Source organism: Ornithorhynchus anatinus, chromosome 1 (assembly GCF_004115215.2).
Source record: "Ornithorhynchus anatinus isolate Pmale09 chromosome 1, mOrnAna1.pri.v4, whole genome shotgun sequence".
Taxonomy (NCBI): Eukaryota; Metazoa; Chordata; class Mammalia; order Monotremata; family Ornithorhynchidae; genus Ornithorhynchus; species Ornithorhynchus anatinus.
Window position 1 is genome coordinate 32,941,889 of NC_041728.1, and position 18,618 is coordinate 32,960,506.

The 18,618-nt window shown below is 54.2% G+C and overlaps 1 protein-coding gene across 1 annotated transcript in view; it reads left to right on the forward strand.

The window, feature by feature from the left end:
- LOC114809177 (sodium bicarbonate transporter-like protein 11) overlaps nucleotides 1-18,618 on the forward strand; it is a 78,216-nt gene that overhangs the window by 43,563 nt on the left and 16,035 nt on the right. The window contains 8 exon segments of the mRNA XM_039911288.1: nucleotides 9,896-10,009; nucleotides 10,622-10,770; nucleotides 13,386-13,558; nucleotides 13,891-13,934; nucleotides 14,595-14,814; nucleotides 16,504-16,621; nucleotides 17,446-17,569; nucleotides 18,534-18,560. Of these exon segments, the coding sequence (XP_039767222.1) occupies nucleotides 9,896-10,009; nucleotides 10,622-10,770; nucleotides 13,386-13,558; nucleotides 13,891-13,934; nucleotides 14,595-14,814; nucleotides 16,504-16,621; nucleotides 17,446-17,569; nucleotides 18,534-18,560 (969 nt within the window).

Here is an 18,618-nt window from a genome sequence, read left to right on the forward strand (position 1 = left end):
CCCCGTTTTGGCCTTCCCGGCCTGAGCCCCCCTCTTTGCCTTCCAGGCCTGGCCCTAAACCCTTCTAATTCCAGGTTTGCCCACCCTTCCTTTACCTTCCCAGCCTGCTCCCCTTCCCCCTCAACTTTTGCTTTCCTGACCTGGTCACAAACCCTTCTCTTTCTCTTTCCAAGTTTGGTCCTCCTACTTTTTCCTTCCAGACATAGCCCCGAACCCTTCTCATTCGAAGTTGGGCCCGCCCGCCTTTGCCTCCCCGGCCTGGCCCCAAACACTTCTCATTCCAGGTTTTGCCCCCCGGCCTTTGCATTGCAGTTGGGGCCCTCCGCCTTTGCTTTCCAGGTCTGGCCTCCCCGTCTTTGTCATCCAGGCCTGGCCCCAATTCCTTATCCTTCCTGGTTTGGCCCCTCCGCCTGTGACTACATGGCCTGGTCCCCCCACCTCTGCCTTCCAAGCCTGGCCCTGAACCCTTCTCATTCCAGGTTGGGCCCCCCCACCTTTGCCTTCCAGGCCTGACCCCGAACCCTTCTCGTTCCATGTTGGGCACCCCCCATCCCCAGCCTTTGCCTTCCAGGCCTCCCCTGAAACCTTCTCTTTCCAGGTTTGTTCCCCCTGTCTTTGCCTTCCCCTTTCCCCTAGCCTAACCTTTTCCTCTAAACTAACCTTTACAACTAACCTAACCATTTTCTGTAGCTTAACCTTTCCCCTAGCCTAACCTTTACTCCTAGCAGATTGCCACCCCAGACTTTGCTTCTCAGACCTTCCTCCAACCTATCTCTTTCCAGACCTGGACCCGAACGCTTCTCATTCCAGTTTGGGCCCACCCTACTTTTGCCTTGTAGGCCTGGCCCCAACCCTTCGTGTTACAGACCTGGCCCCCAGCCCTTCTAGTTCCAATTTTGGCTCCCCATTTTTTGTCTTGCAAATTTGCCCCCCCAGGACTTTGACTCGCAGACCTAGCCCCCAACCCTGCTCTTTCCAGGCCTGGCCCCAAGCCCTTCCCGCCTTCTCGTTCCAGTTTTGCCCCCCACCGTCCACCACCTTTGCCTTGCAGTGCTGACCCCCAACCCTTAGCGTTCCAGTTTGGGCTCACAACTTGTTACCTTGCAGAGTTGCCCCCCATCCTTTGCATTGCAGGTCTGGCCCCCAACCCTTCTCGTTCCAGGCCTTGGCTCGAACCCTACTGGTTCCAGGTTGGGCCCCCCTGCCTTTACCTTCCAGATCTGGCCCTGAATCCTTCTCGTTCAAGTTTGGGCTCCCCCACCTTTTACCTTGCAGGCCTGGTCCCCAACCCTTCTCATACCAGATTAGGCCCCCTGCCTTTGCCTTGCAGACCTGGCCCCAAAGCCTTCTCGTTCCAGTTTGGGCCCCGCAAGCTTTACCTTGCAGGCCTGGCCCAAAACCCTTCTCGTTCCAGGCCTGGCCCCGAGCCCTTCTTGTTCCAGTTTGTGCTTCCCCGCCTATTCCTTGCAGACCTGGACCCCAACTCTTCTCATTCCAGGCCTGGCCCTGACCTCTCCTGTTCCAATTAGGGACCCCCGGTCTTTGTCTTGCAGGCCTGGCCCCCCGACCTTTTTGTTCCAGTTTGGGCTCCCCAGTTTTTGCCTTGCAGATTTTCCCACCATCCTTTGCCTTGCATTCCAGTTTGCATTCCAGTTTGGGGCCCACCGCCTTTGCCTTGCGGAGAAGCAGCATGGCTCAGTGGAAAGAGCACGGGCTTTGGAGTTAGGGCTCATGAGTTCGAATCCCAGCTCTGCCACTTGTCATCTGTGTGACTGTGGGCAAGTCACTTAACTTCTCTGTGCCTCAGTTCCCTCATCTGTAAAATGGGGATCAAGACTGTGAGCCCCACGTGGGACAACCTGATTCCCCTATGTCAACCCCAGCACTTAGAACAGTGCTCGGCACATAGTAAGCGCTTAACAAATACCAACATTATTATTATTATTAGGTATGGCCCCCAACGTTTCTCATTCCAGGCCTGGCCCCCAACCCTTCTCGTTCCAGTTAGGGCTCCCCAGTTTTTGCCTTGCGGATTTGCACCTCCAGACTTGATCTCTTAGACCTGGCCCCCAATACTTCTCGGTCCAGGCCTGGCCCCGAACACTTCTCGTTCCCGTTTGGGCACCCCTGCCATTGCCTTGCAGTCCTGGCCCCCAACCCTTCTTGTTCCAGTTTGGGTCCCCCCGCCTTTGCCTTGCAGGCCTGATCCCCAACCCTTCTCATTCCAGTTTGGGGCCCACCGCCTTTACCTTGCAGGCCTGGCCCTGACCCCTTCTTGTTCCAGTTTGGGCTCCCCAATTTTTGCATTGCCAATTTACCACCCCATCCTTTGCCTTGCAGGCCTGGCCGCGTGTCTTTTCCTAGCAGGTCTGGCCCCCAACCCTTTTGGGTCCAATTTGGGCCCTGCAGCCTTTGCCTTGCAGGTGTGGACCTGAATGCTTTAGGTTCCAGTTTTGACCCCCTAGAGTTTGCCTTGCAGATTTGGCCCCGAAAGTTATTTGTTCAGGGGTGGGCCACACAGCCTTTGCCTTTCAGGTATGGCTCCGAATCCTTTTCGTTCCAGTTTAGGCCCCACAGCCTTTGCCTTGCACGTTTGGCTCCGAATCCTTTTCATTCCAGTTTGGGCCCCACAGCCTTTGCCTTGCAGGTTTGGCCCCGAACCCTTCTCATTTCAGGTTGGGCCCCTCTGTCTTTGCCTTCCTGACCTACCCGAAAACTTCTCATTCAAGGTTTGCCTCTCCAGCCTTTGCCTTCCAGGTCTGGCCCGAACCCTTCTCATTCCAGTTTGGGCACTTTCGCCTTTGCCTTGCAGTTCTGGCCCAGAATGTTTCTTGTTCCAGGCCTGGCCCTGACCCATTCTTGTTCCAGTTTAGGCCCCCCCTGCCTTTGCCTTGCAGGCATGGCCCCCAACCCCTAGTGATCCAGTTTGGGCTCCCCAGTTTTTGCCTTGCAGATTTATCCTCCCCCACCCCCTGCTGCAATCCTTTGCCTTGCAGCCCTGGCCCCCAACCCTTCTCGTTCCAGGCCTGGCCCCGATCTCTTCTTGTTCCAGTTTGGGCCCCCAGCCTTTGCCTTGCAGGCCTGGCCCCCAACCCTCTTGTACTAGTTTGGGCACCCCTGCCTTTGCCTTGCAAGCCTGGTCTGCAACCCTTCTCGTTCCAGTTTGGGCTCCCCAGTTTTTGCCTTGAAGATTTGCCCCCCCCCATTCTTTGCCTTGCAGGCCTAGCACCCAGCCCCTCCCGTTCCAGGCCTGGCCTCGATCCCTCCTATTTCCAGTTTGGGCCCCCCTGCCTTTGCCTTCCAGATCTGACCCCGAGCCCTTTTCGTTCCAGTTTGGGCTCCCCAGTTTTTGCCTTGCCGATTTGCCACCCCATCCTTTGCATTACAGGCCTAACCCCCAACCCTTGTTGTTCCAGGCTTGGCCCCCCACTCTTCTCATTCCGGTTTGGGACCCCCCTGCCTTTGCCTTGCAGGCCTGGCCCCCAACCCTTCTCATTCCAGGCCTGGCCCCAAATCCTTCTGGTTCCAGTTTGGGCCCCGCCACCTTTGCCTTGCAAGCCTGGCCCCCAGCCCTTCCAGTTCCAGTTTGGGCCCCCCGCCTTGGCCTTGCAGGCATGGCTCCCAACCCCCTCATTCCAGTTTGGGCCCCCTCCCTGCCTTTACCTTGCAGGGCTGGCTCAGAACCCTTCTTGTTCCAGTTTGGGCTCCCCCACCTTTGCCTAGCAGGCCTGGCCCCCAACCCTTCTCATTCCAGGCCTGGCCCTGAACTCTCCTCCTTCTAGTTTAGGCCCTCCAACTTTGCCTTGCAGGCCTGTCCCGCAACCCTTTTTATTTGCCCTGCTCCCCACCCCCTGGCTTTGGCTTGCAGGCCTGGACCACAACACTTCTCATTCCGGTTTGCCCCCCCACGCCTTTGCATTGCAGACCTGGCTCCCAGCCCTTCTCGTTCCAGGCCTGGCTCCGAAATCTCCTCGTCCAGTTTGGGCCCCCCTGCCTTTGCCTTCCAGATCTGGCCCTGAGCTCTTTTCGTTCCAGTTTGGGCTCCCCAGTTTTTGCCTTGCCGATTCACCACCCCATCCTTTGCGTTACAAGCCTAACCCCCAACCGTTCTTGTTCCAGGCTTGGCCCCCCCCAACCCTTCTCATTCCAGTTTGGGACCCCCTGCCTTTGCCTTGCAGGCCTGGCCCCAAATCTCGTTCCAGTTTGGGTCACCCTCCACCCCTCACCTTACAGGCCTGGCCCCCAACCCTTCTCGCTCCAGGACTGTCCCGAACTCTTCTTATTACAGTTTAGGCACCCCCTGCCTTTGCCTTGCAAGCCTGGCCCCCAACCCTTCTCATTGTAGTTTGGGCCCCACTGCCTTTCCCTTGCAGGCTTGGTCTCCAGCCCTTCCAGTTCCAGTTTGGGTCCATGGCTTTGGCCTTGCAGGCCTGGCCCCAAACCCTCTCATTCCAATTTGCCCCCTCCCCCCCCCCCCGGCCTTTACCTTGCAGGCCTGGCCCAGAACACTTCTCGTTCCAGTTTGGGCTCCCCAGCCTTTGCTTGGCCCCAACCCTTCTCATTCGAGGCCTGGCCCGAACTCTCCTCCTTCTAGTTTAGGCCCCCCAATTTTGCCTTGCAGGCCTGGCCCCCAATCCTTCTCATTTTCCCCACCCCCCACCCCCCGGCTTTGGCTTGCAGGCCGCAACTCTTCTCATTCCAGTTTGCCACCCCCCCACCCCTTTGCACTGCAGGCCTAGCTTTTGCCCCCTCCACCCCTTTGTATTGCAGGCCTGGCTCCCAGCCCTTCTCCTTCCAGGCCTGGCCCCGAACCCTAGCCTAACCATTTTCCCTAGCCTAACCTTTTTCCCTAGCCTAACCTTTATCCTTAGCTTAAGCTTCTCGCGGGCCTAACGTTTTCCCCTAGCCTAATCTTTTCCCCTAGCCTAATCTTTTCCCCTAGTGTAACCTTTTCCCCTAGCCTAACCATTTACCCTAGCCTCACCTTTTCCCCTAGCTTAACCATTTTCCTTTGCCTAACCTTTCCCCCGGCCTAAGCTTTTCCCCAAGTCTAACTTTTTCCCCAAGTCTAACTTTTTCCCCTAGCCTAAACTTTTCCCCTGACCTTTCCTTTTCTCCTGGCCTAACCTTTTCTCCTGGCCTAAGCTTTTCCCCGGCCTTACCTTTTCCCCTAGTCTATCCTTTCCCCCTAGCCTAACCTTTTCCCCAGACTAATCTTTTCCATGACCTAAGCTTTTCCCTGGCCTAACCTTTTCCCCTGGCCTAATCTTTTCCATGAATTAAGCTTTTCCCTGGCCTAACCTTTTCCCCTAAACTTTTCCTCTGGCCTCATCTTTTCACCTAGCCTACCCTTCTCCCTGACCTAACCTTTTCACCTAGCCTAACCTTTCCCCTCGTGTAACCTTTTCCCCTAGCCTAACCATTTACCCTAGCCTATTTACCCTAGCCTAACCTTTTGCCCTAGCCTAACCTTTTCCCCTGGCCTAACCCTAAACTTTTCCCATGGCCTAAACCTTTCCTCTGGCCTGACCATTTCCCTAGCCTAATCTTTCCCCTAACCTAAAGTTTACACCTTGCGTAACCTTTTCCCATAGCCTAACCATCTCCCATAGCTTAACCTTTTCCTGTAGCCTAACCTGTTCCTCTAGCCTATCCACTTCCCCTAGACTAACCTTTTCCCAGTAAGCTCAGTACAGAACACTTACAATACCAAGTAATATTACTGAGCAATACAGAGGAGCAGCATGGCATAGTGTAGAGAACCTGGGCCTGGAACTCTGCAGGTCATGGGTTCTAATCCCAGCTCCACCGCTTTTCCACTGTGTGACCTTGGGGAAGCCGCTTGACTTCTCCAGGCCTCAGCTTCCTCATCTGTAAAATGGCGATGAGACTGTGAGCCCTATATGGGACAACTTGATTTAGTTATGCCCATCCCAGCGCTTAGTACAGTGTCCGGCACATAGTGAGTTCTTAACAAATACCATCATTATTAAGAGAAGCAGCATGGCTAAGTGGAAAGAGCACAGGTTTGGGAGTCAGAGGACGTGGGTTCTAATCCTGTCTCCACCACATAATAATAATAATGATGACATTTGTTAAGTGCTTACTAGGTGCCAAGCGCTATTATAAGCACTGGGGTGGAGAGAGGGGCAAGCACTATCTCCTCCCTCACCAATTCTGAAATCCCTCTCTCTGACCATAACCTTCTCACCTGCCTCATCTCTCACACTCCCTCCCCCTGCAAATCTTTGCTACTCCCCCACAGAGACCTCCGATCTCTTGATCCCATCCGTCTTTCCAAAAGCATCTCTCCTCACTTTGCCGCCCTGTCCTCATTTCCCACTCTCGATGATCAGGTCTCCTCTCTCAACTCCACCCTCTCTACTCATCTCAACTCTCTCACCCCCCTTTCCCTCCGCTGCTCTCACTCCACTAACCCACAGCTCTGGATCACCTCCTCTGTTCGCCTCCTACGCTCCTATGCTCGAGCTGCTGAGCGCTGCTGGCGGCACCAAGCTGACCTCATACATTTCAAATTTATCCTTTCCTGCCTTAACTCTGCCCTCTCCTCTGCCAGGCAAAACTTCTTCTCCTCCCTCATTGACACCCATGCCTGTCACCCCCGCCAATTGTTCCGGACCTTTAACTCTCTCCTTAGGCCCCCTGTTCCTCCCCCGCGGTCCTGGAATGCCCTCCCTCCTCACCTCAGACAATCTAATTCTCTTCCCCTCTTCAAATCCCTACTTAAAACTCACCTCCTCCAAGAGGCCTTCGCAGATTGAACTCCCCCTCTTTGTCCCTCTGCTCCCTCTACCCCCCTTCACCTCTCTGCAGCTAAACCCTCTTCTCCCCCTTTTCCCTCTCCGCCTCCCCCTTTCCCCTCCCACCCCCTCAGCACTGTACTCGTCCGCTCGACTGTATATATCTTTATCACCCTATTTATTTTGTTTATTTTATTTAATGAGATGTACATCACCCTGATTCTATTTAGTGGTCATTGTTTTTATGAGATGTTCTTCCCCTTGACTCTATTTATTGCCATTGTTCTTGTCTCCCTGTCTCCCCCGATTAGACTGTAAGCCCATCAAAGGGCAGGAACTGTCTCTATCTGTTGCCAACTTGTACATTCCAAGAGCTTAGTACAGTGTTCTGCACATAGTAAGCGCTCAATAAATACTATTGAATGAATGAATGAATGAATGAATGAATGAGAGGGGAATACAAGGTAATCAGGTTGTCCCACGTAGGGCTCACAGTTTTAATCGCCATTTTACAGATGAGGTAACTGAGGCCCAGAGAAGTTAAGTGACTTGCCCAAAGACACACAGCTGACAAGTGGCAGAGCCAGAACCAGAACCCATGACCTCTGACTCCTACGCCTGGGCTTTTTGCACCAAGCCACACCACTTCTCCTAACACTCACACCTGTCTGCCATGTGACCTGGGGCAAGTCACTTCACTTCCCTGGGCCTCAGTTCCCTCATCTGTAAAATGGGGATTCAAAGTGTGAGCCCCATGGCGGACAAACTGATGACCCTGTATCTTCCCCATCGCCTTGACCGGTGCTTGGCACCTAGTAAGCCCTTAACAAATACCCTGATGATGAATCTTAATGATGTGTAGGACTGAAGGAGGAGGGGGTGAGGAGGCCGGAGGGAGGCAGAGGGTCAGTATGACCCAGATGTGGGTGGGGTGGGGGTGTGTCCCCCCAGCGCCCCTGCCCCTCCCCACCAGGACCGGCCCAGACCCGGGATTCCCAGGCCCCCAGACGATGCCCCTGCAGGGAGAAGCTCCACCCTCCTGCTCCTGCCCTCTTGCTCGCCCTCCTGCTCGCCCACCCCTTGGCCAGTCCTTCTGTCCGGCTCCATGGGGCCGGTGGACTGACCAGCCCGACCCGAAGTCCGGGGCGATGGCAGCCAGACGCATCTTCCACCTCCAGCCATGTGGTGAGGGCGGGGCCCGGGGGTCCTGGGGCCGGGGGAGAGGGAGGAAACTGGGCAGACACTCCCCCAGCCCCTCGCCCTCTGGACCCGGCCTGAACTGGAAGCTGGGCTGGGCTGACCACAGCGGGGCCGGACCGGGATGGGGTAGGGCCGGGTCGTGGGCTGGTGCTAGGCTGGGCTGGACCGGACCGGACCGATGATGGACTGGCCCTGGAGAGCTCCACCCGGGCTGGGATGACCACAGCGGGGCTGGGTTGGGACTGGTCTGGAGCGGTGTGCTTTCCCCCTTCCCCCCGGCCGGCGCCTGCTGGACCTTATGGCGCCAGCAGATTCCCATTCGAATCCCAATCGAATCCCCCTCAATCGGGAAGCGCCGCGTTACAGTAACGTCATCGTTTCCGGCCCTGGGGTTGGGGTCGGGATCCACCCGAACGGAGGTCCCAGGCCCCGCCCACCCCAGGTTCCCCTTAAATCCCCCCCAAACCTGTCTGGGCCATGTCCAGTGGTTGCCTATCGACCTCCACTCCAAACAAAAACTCCTCACTCTAGGCTTCAAGGCTCTCCATCACCTTGCCCCTTCCTACCTCTCCTCCCTTCTCTCTTTCTACCGCCCACCCCGCACGCTCCGCTCCTCTGCCGCCCACCTCCTTACCGTCCCTCGGTCTCGCCTATCCCGCCGTCGACCCCTGGGTCACGTCCTCCCGCGGTCCTGGAACGCCCTCCCTCCTCACCTCCGCCAAACTGATTCTCTTTCCCTCTTCAAAACCCTACTTAAAAATCACCTCCTCCAAGAGGCGTTCCCAGACTGAGCTCCTCTTCTCCCTCTACTCCCTCTGCCATCCCCCCTTTACCTCTCCGCAGCTAAAGCCTCATTTTCCCCTTTTCCCTCTGCTCCTCCACCTCTCCCTTCCCATCCCCACAGCACTGTACTCGTCCGCTCAACTGTATATAGTTTCGTTACCCTATTTATCTTGTTAATGAATTGTACATCGCCTTGATTCTATTTAGTTGCCATCGGTTTTTACGAGATGTTCTTCCCCTTGACGCTGTTTATTGCCATTGTTCTCGTCTGTCCGTCTCCCCCGATTAGACCGTAAGCCCGTCAAACGGCAGGGACTGTCTCTATCTGTTGCCGACTTGTTCATCCCAAGCGCTTAGTACAGTGCTCTGCACATAGTAAGCGCTCAATATATACTATTGAATGAATGAATGAGAGAGGAGGGTGAAGCAAGATGTCCGGGACAGAAGGTGGGAAACGGGCGGGACTGGGCACAGGTGGGATGAGTGCATGTGGAATGATGTGCGTGCATGCTTGTCCATGTGTGGGCGTGTGTGCGTGTCAGGGCGTGAGTGTGTGGTATCCTCGGGGTTGTCTTGTGTCCACATGCAGCCGCGGCCTTGTATGTGGGTGGCTCCCCGGAGGTCACTGTGTGCCTTTCATTCCTTCAGTCATATTTATTGAGCACCCACTGTGTACAGGGCACTGGCCTAAGCGCTAGAGAGAGGACAGGACAGCAGTAAGGAGAGATCATCCCTACCCACGATAGGCTCATGGTCTGGGGAGGCGGGATGGGGGAGGCAGACATCAAGGCCAATAAACAAAGTGACAGCTAAGGACATAAGTGCTGGGGGGCTGGGAGGTCTGGGGAAAGAGCAAAGGAAGTAAGTCAGGGCGACCCAGAGCGGGGGCAGATGAGGAAAGGGGGGACTTAGTCTGGGAAGGCCTCTTGGAGGAGGTGGGCCTTCAGTGAGGCTTGGGAAGAGGGGAGAGGAACAGGCATGGTTGTCACTGTGCATATACATGCCTCTTTGGAACAGCTGGGAGTGTGTGTGTGTGTGTGTGTGTGTATCTGTGAGCAACATCTGGGAGGCAGGAACTCATGTCCCCCACGTCCAGTCCGTACAGCCCAAGCCCCCAAGAGTCTCCTACCATCCCGCCCCGCCCCCGGCAGGAGGACAGGCCCTGGGGCCTGGTCTCCCTGGTGAAGCCGGCAGGCTCCTGCCGGGCAGATCTGCGAGGCGTTCCTGGAGGAGGCGGGCGGACCGCAGTCCAGGGGTGGATGGGGGTGAGTAGGCGGCAGTCCCGGGCCCTGGAGCCCCCCGGCGCTCGAGAGACGCGCTCCCGTCTCCTATATATGGAGTGCTTACTGCATGCAGGGCACTGTACTAAGCGCTAGGGAGAGGACACTACCTTGCCTCTCTGACCCCAGCAGCTGGACGGGATTCTGCCCCCCGGTGGAGGGCGGGGGACGGGCCCGAGAAGGCACAGATGCCACCGTTGCACCTGTCGAAGCCCAGGACCAAGGAGTCCTGGCTTCCCGCTTTTGTGGCCGGCAGAGACGGGAGGGGGAGCTGGCTGGTGACTGGGTGTGGAGGATGGGGGCTGTATCCTCCTGACCCCATGACCCCTCCCTCTCTTTAGGCCTTGGGACCTAGGCCGCTCCAGAAGCCCCTTCCCCAGTGTGGGGGCTTTTTCCCCTGGCGTTTCTGTCACCCCTTGGGCCCCAAGCCCCCTGGCCCCGGACCCCCGGGCCGGCAGGGAAACAAGGGGCACGAGCAGGAAGGGGCGGGCCCAGGGGATGAAACAGATTTAGGTTGGTGGCATTGCCTCTGCTCAGTTGTTTTTCCACTGAACAGAGCGTGTGCAACTATTTAGGTGTGTGTGCTTGTGTATCCAGCAAGCGAGGACTGACCCCATTGTACCCTTTGTAGAAGCCGCCAACACCCACAGCTTCTCCAGCCACCCAACTGTGGGCATCGACCTTGGGCGCCGGAGATCAGGACTGACCGCACCCGCCCGACCCAATCCCAAGGACAGAACGTGGAGGTGAGCACCCCCAGGGGAAGGGGCCATCACCTTGGGCTGGAGCCGGACCTCCCCAGTGCGGGGGGACTGGCATTTCCCACTAGGGCTCAGGCAGAGGGGGTGTCTGATCCAAGACTCCTAGACCTCTCCTCCCTCCCCCACCCCTCTTCCCCTGGGAGCATTTTCTCCTTCTCTTCTCCTGGGATTCCATCTCAAGTCTACCCTCCTTCCCTCCTGCTGCAAGGTCTGTCGTTCAGTCAGTCGTACTTATGGAGCACTGACTATGTGCAGAGAACTGGACTAATTTATTTCTATTAATGTCTGTCTCCCACTCTAGACTGTAAACTCATTTTGGGCAGGGAATGTGTTTATTGTTATATTGTACACTCCCAAATGCTCTGTACAGTGCTCTTCACACAGTAAGTGCTCAATAAATACGATTAACTAAGTGCTTGGGAGAGTTCAGTATGGCAATAAACGACACGTTCCCTTCTCACAACGAGCTTACAGTCTACAGTCTATTTCCTCTACTACTACTAATAATAATTATGGTACTTGTTACATGTCTAAAACTGAGCTCCTTATTTTCCCTCCCAAATCCTGTCCTCTCCCTGACTTCCCTGTCACTGTGGATGGCACGACCATCCTTCCCGTCTCACAGGCCCGCAACCTTGGTGTCATCCTTGACTCAGCTCTCTCATTCACCCCACACATCCAATCTGTCACCAGTATCTGCCTGTCTCACCTTTACAATATCGCCATGATCTGCCTTTTCCTCTCCATCCCAACAGCTATCGTGCTGGTACAAGCTCTCATAATATCCCGATTGGATTATTATGTCAGCCTCTTTTCAGGTCTCCCTTCTTCCTGTCTCTCCCCATTCCAGTCTATTCTTCATTCCGCTGCCCGGATCATCTTCCTACAGAAACACTCTGGACATATCACTCCCCTCCTCAAAATCTTCCAGTGGTTGTCTATCAACCTTCACACGAAACAAAAACTGCTCGCTCTTGGCTTCAAAGCTCTCCATCACCTTGCCCTCTTCTACCTCACCTCCCTTCTCTCTTTCTACTGCCCACCCCATACATTCCACTCCTCTGTCGCTCACCTCCTCATTGTTCCCCCTTCATGTCTATCCCACTGCCGACCTCTGGCCCACGTGCTACCACTGACCTGGAATGCCCTCCCTCCTCACGTCCGCCAAACTAACTCTCTTCCCCTCTTCAAAGCCCTACTGAGAGCTCACCTCCTCCAAGAGGCCTTCCCAGACTTAAGCCCCCTTTCCCTCTGCTCCCCCTTTCCTCCCCTCCCCCCATCCTCTGTTCCTCCCCCTTCCCCTCCCCTCAGCACTGTGCTCTTTTGTATATATTATTTATTACCCTATTTATTTTGTTAATGAGGTGTACATCCCCTTGATTCTATTTATCTTGATGATGTTGTCTTGTTTCTGTTTTGTTCTGTTCTGCTTTGCTGTCTGTCTCCCCCATTTAGACTGTGAGCCCGTCATTAGGCAGAGATTGTCTCTATCTTTTGCCAAATTGTACATTCCAAGTGCTCAGTACAGTGCTCTGTACATAGTAAGCGCTTAATAAATACATTTGAATGAATTAAGTACTTAATTTGTTTCGAGCACTGATCTAAGTGCTGAGGTGGACACAAGTTAATCAGGTTGAACATAGTCCCTGTCCCACAAGGGACTCACCCTCTTTATCTCCATTTTACAGATGAGGGAACTGAAGCCCAGAGAAGTGAAGTGATTTGCCCAACATCACCCAGTGGACATATGGAGGAATCAGGATTAGAACCCAGGTTCTTGTGACTCCCAGGACCTGGCTTTCTCTATTAAGCCACACTGCCTCTGCTCCCTCTTTCCCCCCTTCCCTGGCTCAGGGTCCCCCACATTTCCCTGAAGGTGCCAGGCAGGGGTTTGGGTGCTGTGTGAAGGAAGAGGAGTGGCATTGTCTCCCCACAACCCAGGTAAACTCCCAACATGCCCCTCACTGCTGTATATGCAAATGAGCTCTCCTCACCCCACTCCCCCGCATCCAGTGTCTCTGGTTTCTACTCATTGTCAGTGAGAAAGCAGCATGGCCTCAGGGTTAGAGCCCGGGCCTGGGAGTCCCAGCTCTTCCACTTGTCTGTTGTGTGATATTGGATAAGTCACTTCACTTCTCTGGGCCCCAGTTATCTCATCTGGAAAATGAGGGTGAAGAGTGTGAGCCCCATGTGGGACAGAGACTGTGTCCAACCCGATTTTGTTTGTTTCCACCCCAGTGCTTAGTACAAAGCCTGGCACATAGTAAGCACTGTACAATTACCACAATTATTAAATACCACAGTGATGATTATTATGAGAGGATTTGGGAAGGGAGGCTTAGCATATAGTAGGTGCTTAACAAATGCCACAATGATGATTATTTGGAGAGGGTTTGGGAAGGGAGGTGAGTGCTTTGTACAGTGCCTGACACATAGTAGGTGCTTAACAAATACCACAGTGATGATTATTAGGAGATTTGGGAAGGGAGGGAAGGTGAAGTTCAGTTCGGGGCACGTCAATTCGAATTGCCCCTGCTGGAGCCTGAGCCAGGGGGGCAGGGCGTCACCGGGCCCATACCAGTGCCTCCTGCCAATCCCAGTGTCCCCACCGACCCCACAGGGTACCTGAATTGTGACACGGACGATGGGGGTGAGGCCAATGAGGGCAGCCCCGGGGATGAGCTCTTCGACACGGTCAACTCTTCCCTCGTGTCCGGCGACAGCATCTGCTTCTTGGTCGACGTCAACCTGGAGGTCCAGCAGAGCCTCGCAGGTGCGGCTAATCAGGAGGCTGCCGGTGCCCCCCATCTGCCCCACTTGTCCCCCAGTTCACTCTCCAGGGGTTGAGGAGTCCACCCACTGGGGCTTCTGTTTCCTTGCCTGACTCGGGTTTATCGGGAGTGGCAGTATTGTCAGGGGCTAACTAGGCCTAGAGTGGAGCAGTAGTTTGCCCCAGGTCATGGAGTGAGGAGGGGAACTGGGTGAGAAAATGGGGGCCCTCTAGGCTGGCCACCTCCTGCCTTTCTTACCTCCACAGCCCCCTCCCCTCCTTGGCCTGTCCAGGGTCTCCACCGTCTTCCCAGTGCCCTGTTCTTCTCCCCACAGACAGTGAAGGGTCCGGCTGTGTGCTGCTGCACACATCCAGGAAGGTGAGTCTGGCCTGTACCCTCATATGCCCCGATGCCCCATGGTCTGCCCCTGGCTCCCACTGCCTCACCATCACTCCAGAGCTGCCTCGAACCTCACCTGGGGGGATAGCTTGAGACCCGTGGGAGTCACATGTCTGTCTGTCTCCCCCTCTAGACTAAAAGCTCACTGTGGTCAGGAAATGTGTCTGTTTATTGTCCTATTGTCTTCTCCCAAATGCTAGTCCAGTGTTTTGCACACAGTAAGCGCTCATTAAATATGACTGACTGACTGAGTGACATGAAAGCCTCAAGTAAGGGTCTGGTGTGAGCTTGTTGTAGACAGGGAATGTGTCTATTTATTCTTGCATTATCATCTCCCAAGTGCTTAGTACAGTCCTCTGCACAGTAAGTGCTCAATAAATACGATTGAATTAATTAATGAATGCTGGGGTGGAATGCTAACCCCTCCTGCCCCCCAGGGTCCTTCCTGTGGTCTGACCCGCATTTCTCTCACTGCTGCACCAGCCCATCCCCCAACACGCAAACGCCCTCCGGTCACTCTGGCTCAGGCCCATCTGGCCGAACCCCGCTGTGGACCGGGCCTGTCAGAGCCACCCTCAGGTGCTCTGCCCTGGCCTCCCACCTCCTCTGTTCCTCCCCTCCCTGACCCTGTGCACCCAGTACCTGAAGCTGAAAGACTTTGAGGAGGAGATCCGGGCACACCGGAAACTGGACGGCTTCCTGCCCTGGGCCAGCATCCTCCTGGGCGAAACGGCCACGCCCCTGGACGATGTCCTGTGCAAGTTGCTCAGACATTTCACCGAAGATGCCGACAGCACCGAGCCCAACTGCAACTTCGACAAGATCATGAGCACCCTGATCACCGACTTGAGCACCCACTGTGAGGGCAACGGTAAATGGGCCGAGGCGTGTAGACAGACAGACAGACACACACACACGACCCCCTGATGTGCTCACAGGCCTGTCCCTCTGGACATACGGGTCCACTCCTGGCAGCAGGGAGTATAAGGAGAGGACAGATGAAGGAAGTGGGGAAATCCCAGAAGACTTCTTAGAGAAGGTGGCCTTGGCCCAGGACATAAAGGAGGGAGGCAGTGAACTGTGGGGTCTCAGAAGATGAGTGTGTCTCAGTTCTGTCTCGCCAGTGGAAATCAACCAGTCAATCCATCAATGAGAAGTATCGAGGGCTTACCTCTAGAATGTAAACCTCGTAATGGCCAGGGAATGTGTCTGTTGTATTGTTGTTTTGTTCTCTCCCAAGTGCTCTGTCCACAGTAAGAGCTCAATAAGTATGATTGATTGATTGCAGAGTACTGTACTAAATACCTTGGAGAGAACAACACAGTAGAATTGGTAGACATGATCCCTGCTCACAAGGATTTTCCAGATTAAGATCAGGGATCGCAATACCTGCTCTTCCTCTTTCTGCTCCTCTCCTCTTTCTGTTCCTCTTCCTCCTCTTTCTGTTCCTCCTCCTCCTCTTCCTTCTCCCATTGCTGTTCTCCCCAGCCTCAGTCCCCGAGGGAATCCCTGGCATTCAAGCAGTCAATCGATCATTGGTATGTACTGAGCACTTATTCTGTGCAGAACACTGTACTTAGCACTTGGGAGAGTACAGTAAAGCAGAATTAGCAAACACATTCCCTGCCCATGATGAGCTTACTGTCCAGAGGGGGAGACAGACATTAACGTAAAACAATATGTACTTTATAACATGTAATTTAAATATACGTACATAAGCGCTGTGGGGTTGGGAGTGGGGCCAATACCAAATGCCTAAAGGTCACTGATCCAACGGCACAGATGATGCAGAAGGGAGAGGAGGCATGGGAAGAGAGGGCTTCGTCGGCCGAGGGAGGCAGCGAGAAGAGGACAGTGTCAGTGTCAGTCACTCATATTTATTGAGTGTTTACTGTGTGCAGAACACTGTACTAAGTGCTTGGGAGAAAACAATATAACATTATAGCAGACACAGTCCCTGCCCACCGTGAGCTTACAGTCTAGAAGGGGAGGCAGACATTAATGTTATTATTATTTAAGTGCCTTCAATTCGTTTTTGATTTGTAGTGACTCCATGGCTGTACTTTCTCTAGAACGTCCTGTCCTCTGCCATAATCCGCAGCCTTTCTAACGGTTCTTCCGTTATTGTTGTTATGGTCTCTATCCATCTAGCTGCTGGTCTGCCACTTTCATATTTTCCCTGGAATTTTTCTAGCATTAGAATTAGTCCTCCTGATTATGCAAATCTAAGTTGAGTCATTTAGCCTTCCAAAGACTGCTTTGGTTTAATTTGCTTTGTTTAATTTGTTTGTCTTTCGGGCAGTCCGTGGTATTCGCAAAAGCCTTCTCCGGCACCACATTTCAAAAGAGTCAATGGTCTTTCTATCCTGTTTTTTCACTGTTCAGCTTTCGGGTTCCATAGACTGTCACTGGAAACACCAGAGAGTTGTCAATGTAATAAATTAGGAATATGGACAGAAGCTCTGTGAGGCTGGGAGATGGGGATGAATAAATAGAGCAAGTCAGCATGACGCAGAAGGGAGGGGGAGAAGACAAAAGGAGGGCTCAGTCGGTTCTCCACTTGACACCGCATGTCTTTGTCTCCCCGGTCCACCTTCTCTCATCATCCAGGGGATGACGGCCACGGTGATGGGGGTCCAGTACCAGCAGTCCTGGCTGTGCATCGTGTATGTACCTGTCCTTCCACGACCCCCCCAGCCTCCAGCCCCATCCCCCAGAATGGGGTCCCCAGGCCTGCCCAGGGGCCAGGCCCTGGGCTCTTCCCCATCTGGGGGGGAACATCTCCATAGCCCCGAGTGGGGTGCTTCTTGGACCGTTTCCCCAGGGGCAACAGGGAGGCCCCAGGATACCACCAACACTGGGAAGCAATGAGGCCTAGTGGATAGAACCCGGGCCTAGGAGTCCGAAGGACCTGAGTTCTAATCCCGGCTCCACCACTGGTCTGCTGTGTGACCTTGAGCAAGTCACTTCACTTCTCTGGGCCTCAGTTCCCTCGTTTGTAAAAATGAGGATTAAGACTGAGCCCCATGTGGAACAGGGACCATGTCCAACCTGATGACCTTGTACCTACCCCAGCGCTTAGAAAAATTCCTGGCACGTAATGATGGTATTTGTTAAGCGCTTACTATGTGCCAAGCACTGTTCTAAGCATGGGGTACATACAAGGTAATCAGGTTGTTCCACGTGGGACTCACAGTCTTAGTCCCCATTTTACAGATGAGATAACTGAGGCACAGAAAAACTAAGTAACTTGCCCAAAGTCACACAGCTGATAAGTGGCGGAGCCAAGATTAGAACCCACTACCTCTGACCCCCAGGTCTGGCCTCTTGTCACTAAGTCCCGCTGCTTCTAGTAAGTGCTTAACGAATGCCATAAAAACAAACCAAACCAAGGAAAAGGGGGTTGGATACTCTGTGAGTTTGTGTTGTCCGTGGGTTTGTGTTGCCTATGGGTAACTTGTGATGTTTCTCCTCTGCCCCACTCCCCCAGCTGCACCATCAAGACCCTGCAAAGGTGCCATATTTGTATCAGCCGACTGGAGCAACCTCAGAACTGGGGAGAGAACTCCTGTGAGGTGAGCATCGTCATCCTCATGCTGGCACCGCCCGAGATGGTGAGTGCCCCCATGGGTCCGCAAAGCGGGAGGACTGGACACTCCGGCCCAGCCCGGCCCCAGCCCCTTGCCATGGGCCCAGGGGGGCCAGGTGGAGTAGCTCAGAGGGGAAGGCACGAGAGGAGCCAAGGCCTGCAGTCGTACCCTCTGTCTCTTCCTCCATCCCCCCCCCCCCCCCCCGTGCTCGGGATGCTCCTATACATGTGTTTATGTGTGTTTCTGTTTGTGTGCACATGCACATATGAGCCGTTTCTCCTCCATTAGAGGGGGAGGCAGCATGACTTAGCAGAAAGAACACGGGCCTGGGAGTCAGAAAGACCTGCGTCCAATCCCGGCTCCACCACTTGTCAGCTGTGTGATCTTGGGCAGGTCACTTCACTTCCCTGGGCCTCAGTTCCCGCATGTATAAAGTGGGGATGAAGACAGGGAACCCCATGTGGGACATGGACTGTTTTCAACATGATTAGCTTGCATATTACCCCAGCACTTAGTACAATGCATGGTACATAGTGAGTGCCTAACTAATACCATTAAAAAAAAGAAAATTGTGAGTCAGGAGACCCGAGTTCTAGTCCCAGCTTCACCACTTGCCTGACAAGTTTCTTACCCTCTCTGAACCTCAGTTTCCTCCTCTGCAAAATGGGGATAAAATATGTCCTCCTGTCTCTTCCTTAGACTGTGAACCCCAGGTGGGCAAGGATTGGGATAGATCTGATTACCTTGTATCCGCCCCAGCACTGAGCATGGTGCTGGACACATAGTAAGCGCTCAAGAGACATCCTTCTTATTACCATCATCAGATTTCCAGTTAATCAAGCACAGAGCAGTTAGCAAGTGGAGGGTGAATTTCCCTCCCAGGCTCACAGTTTCAGCACAAGCTGGTGCTCCTCCAAAACCCCCTATTTCTGCAATAACCATCCCCCTTCCCTCTTTTTCTTCATCTCCCCATCCCCGGCCCCCACAGAAGAGCACCAAGACAATAATAATGTTGGTATTTGTTAAGCGCTTACTATGTGCCGAGCACTGTTCTAAGCGCTGGAACGACCACA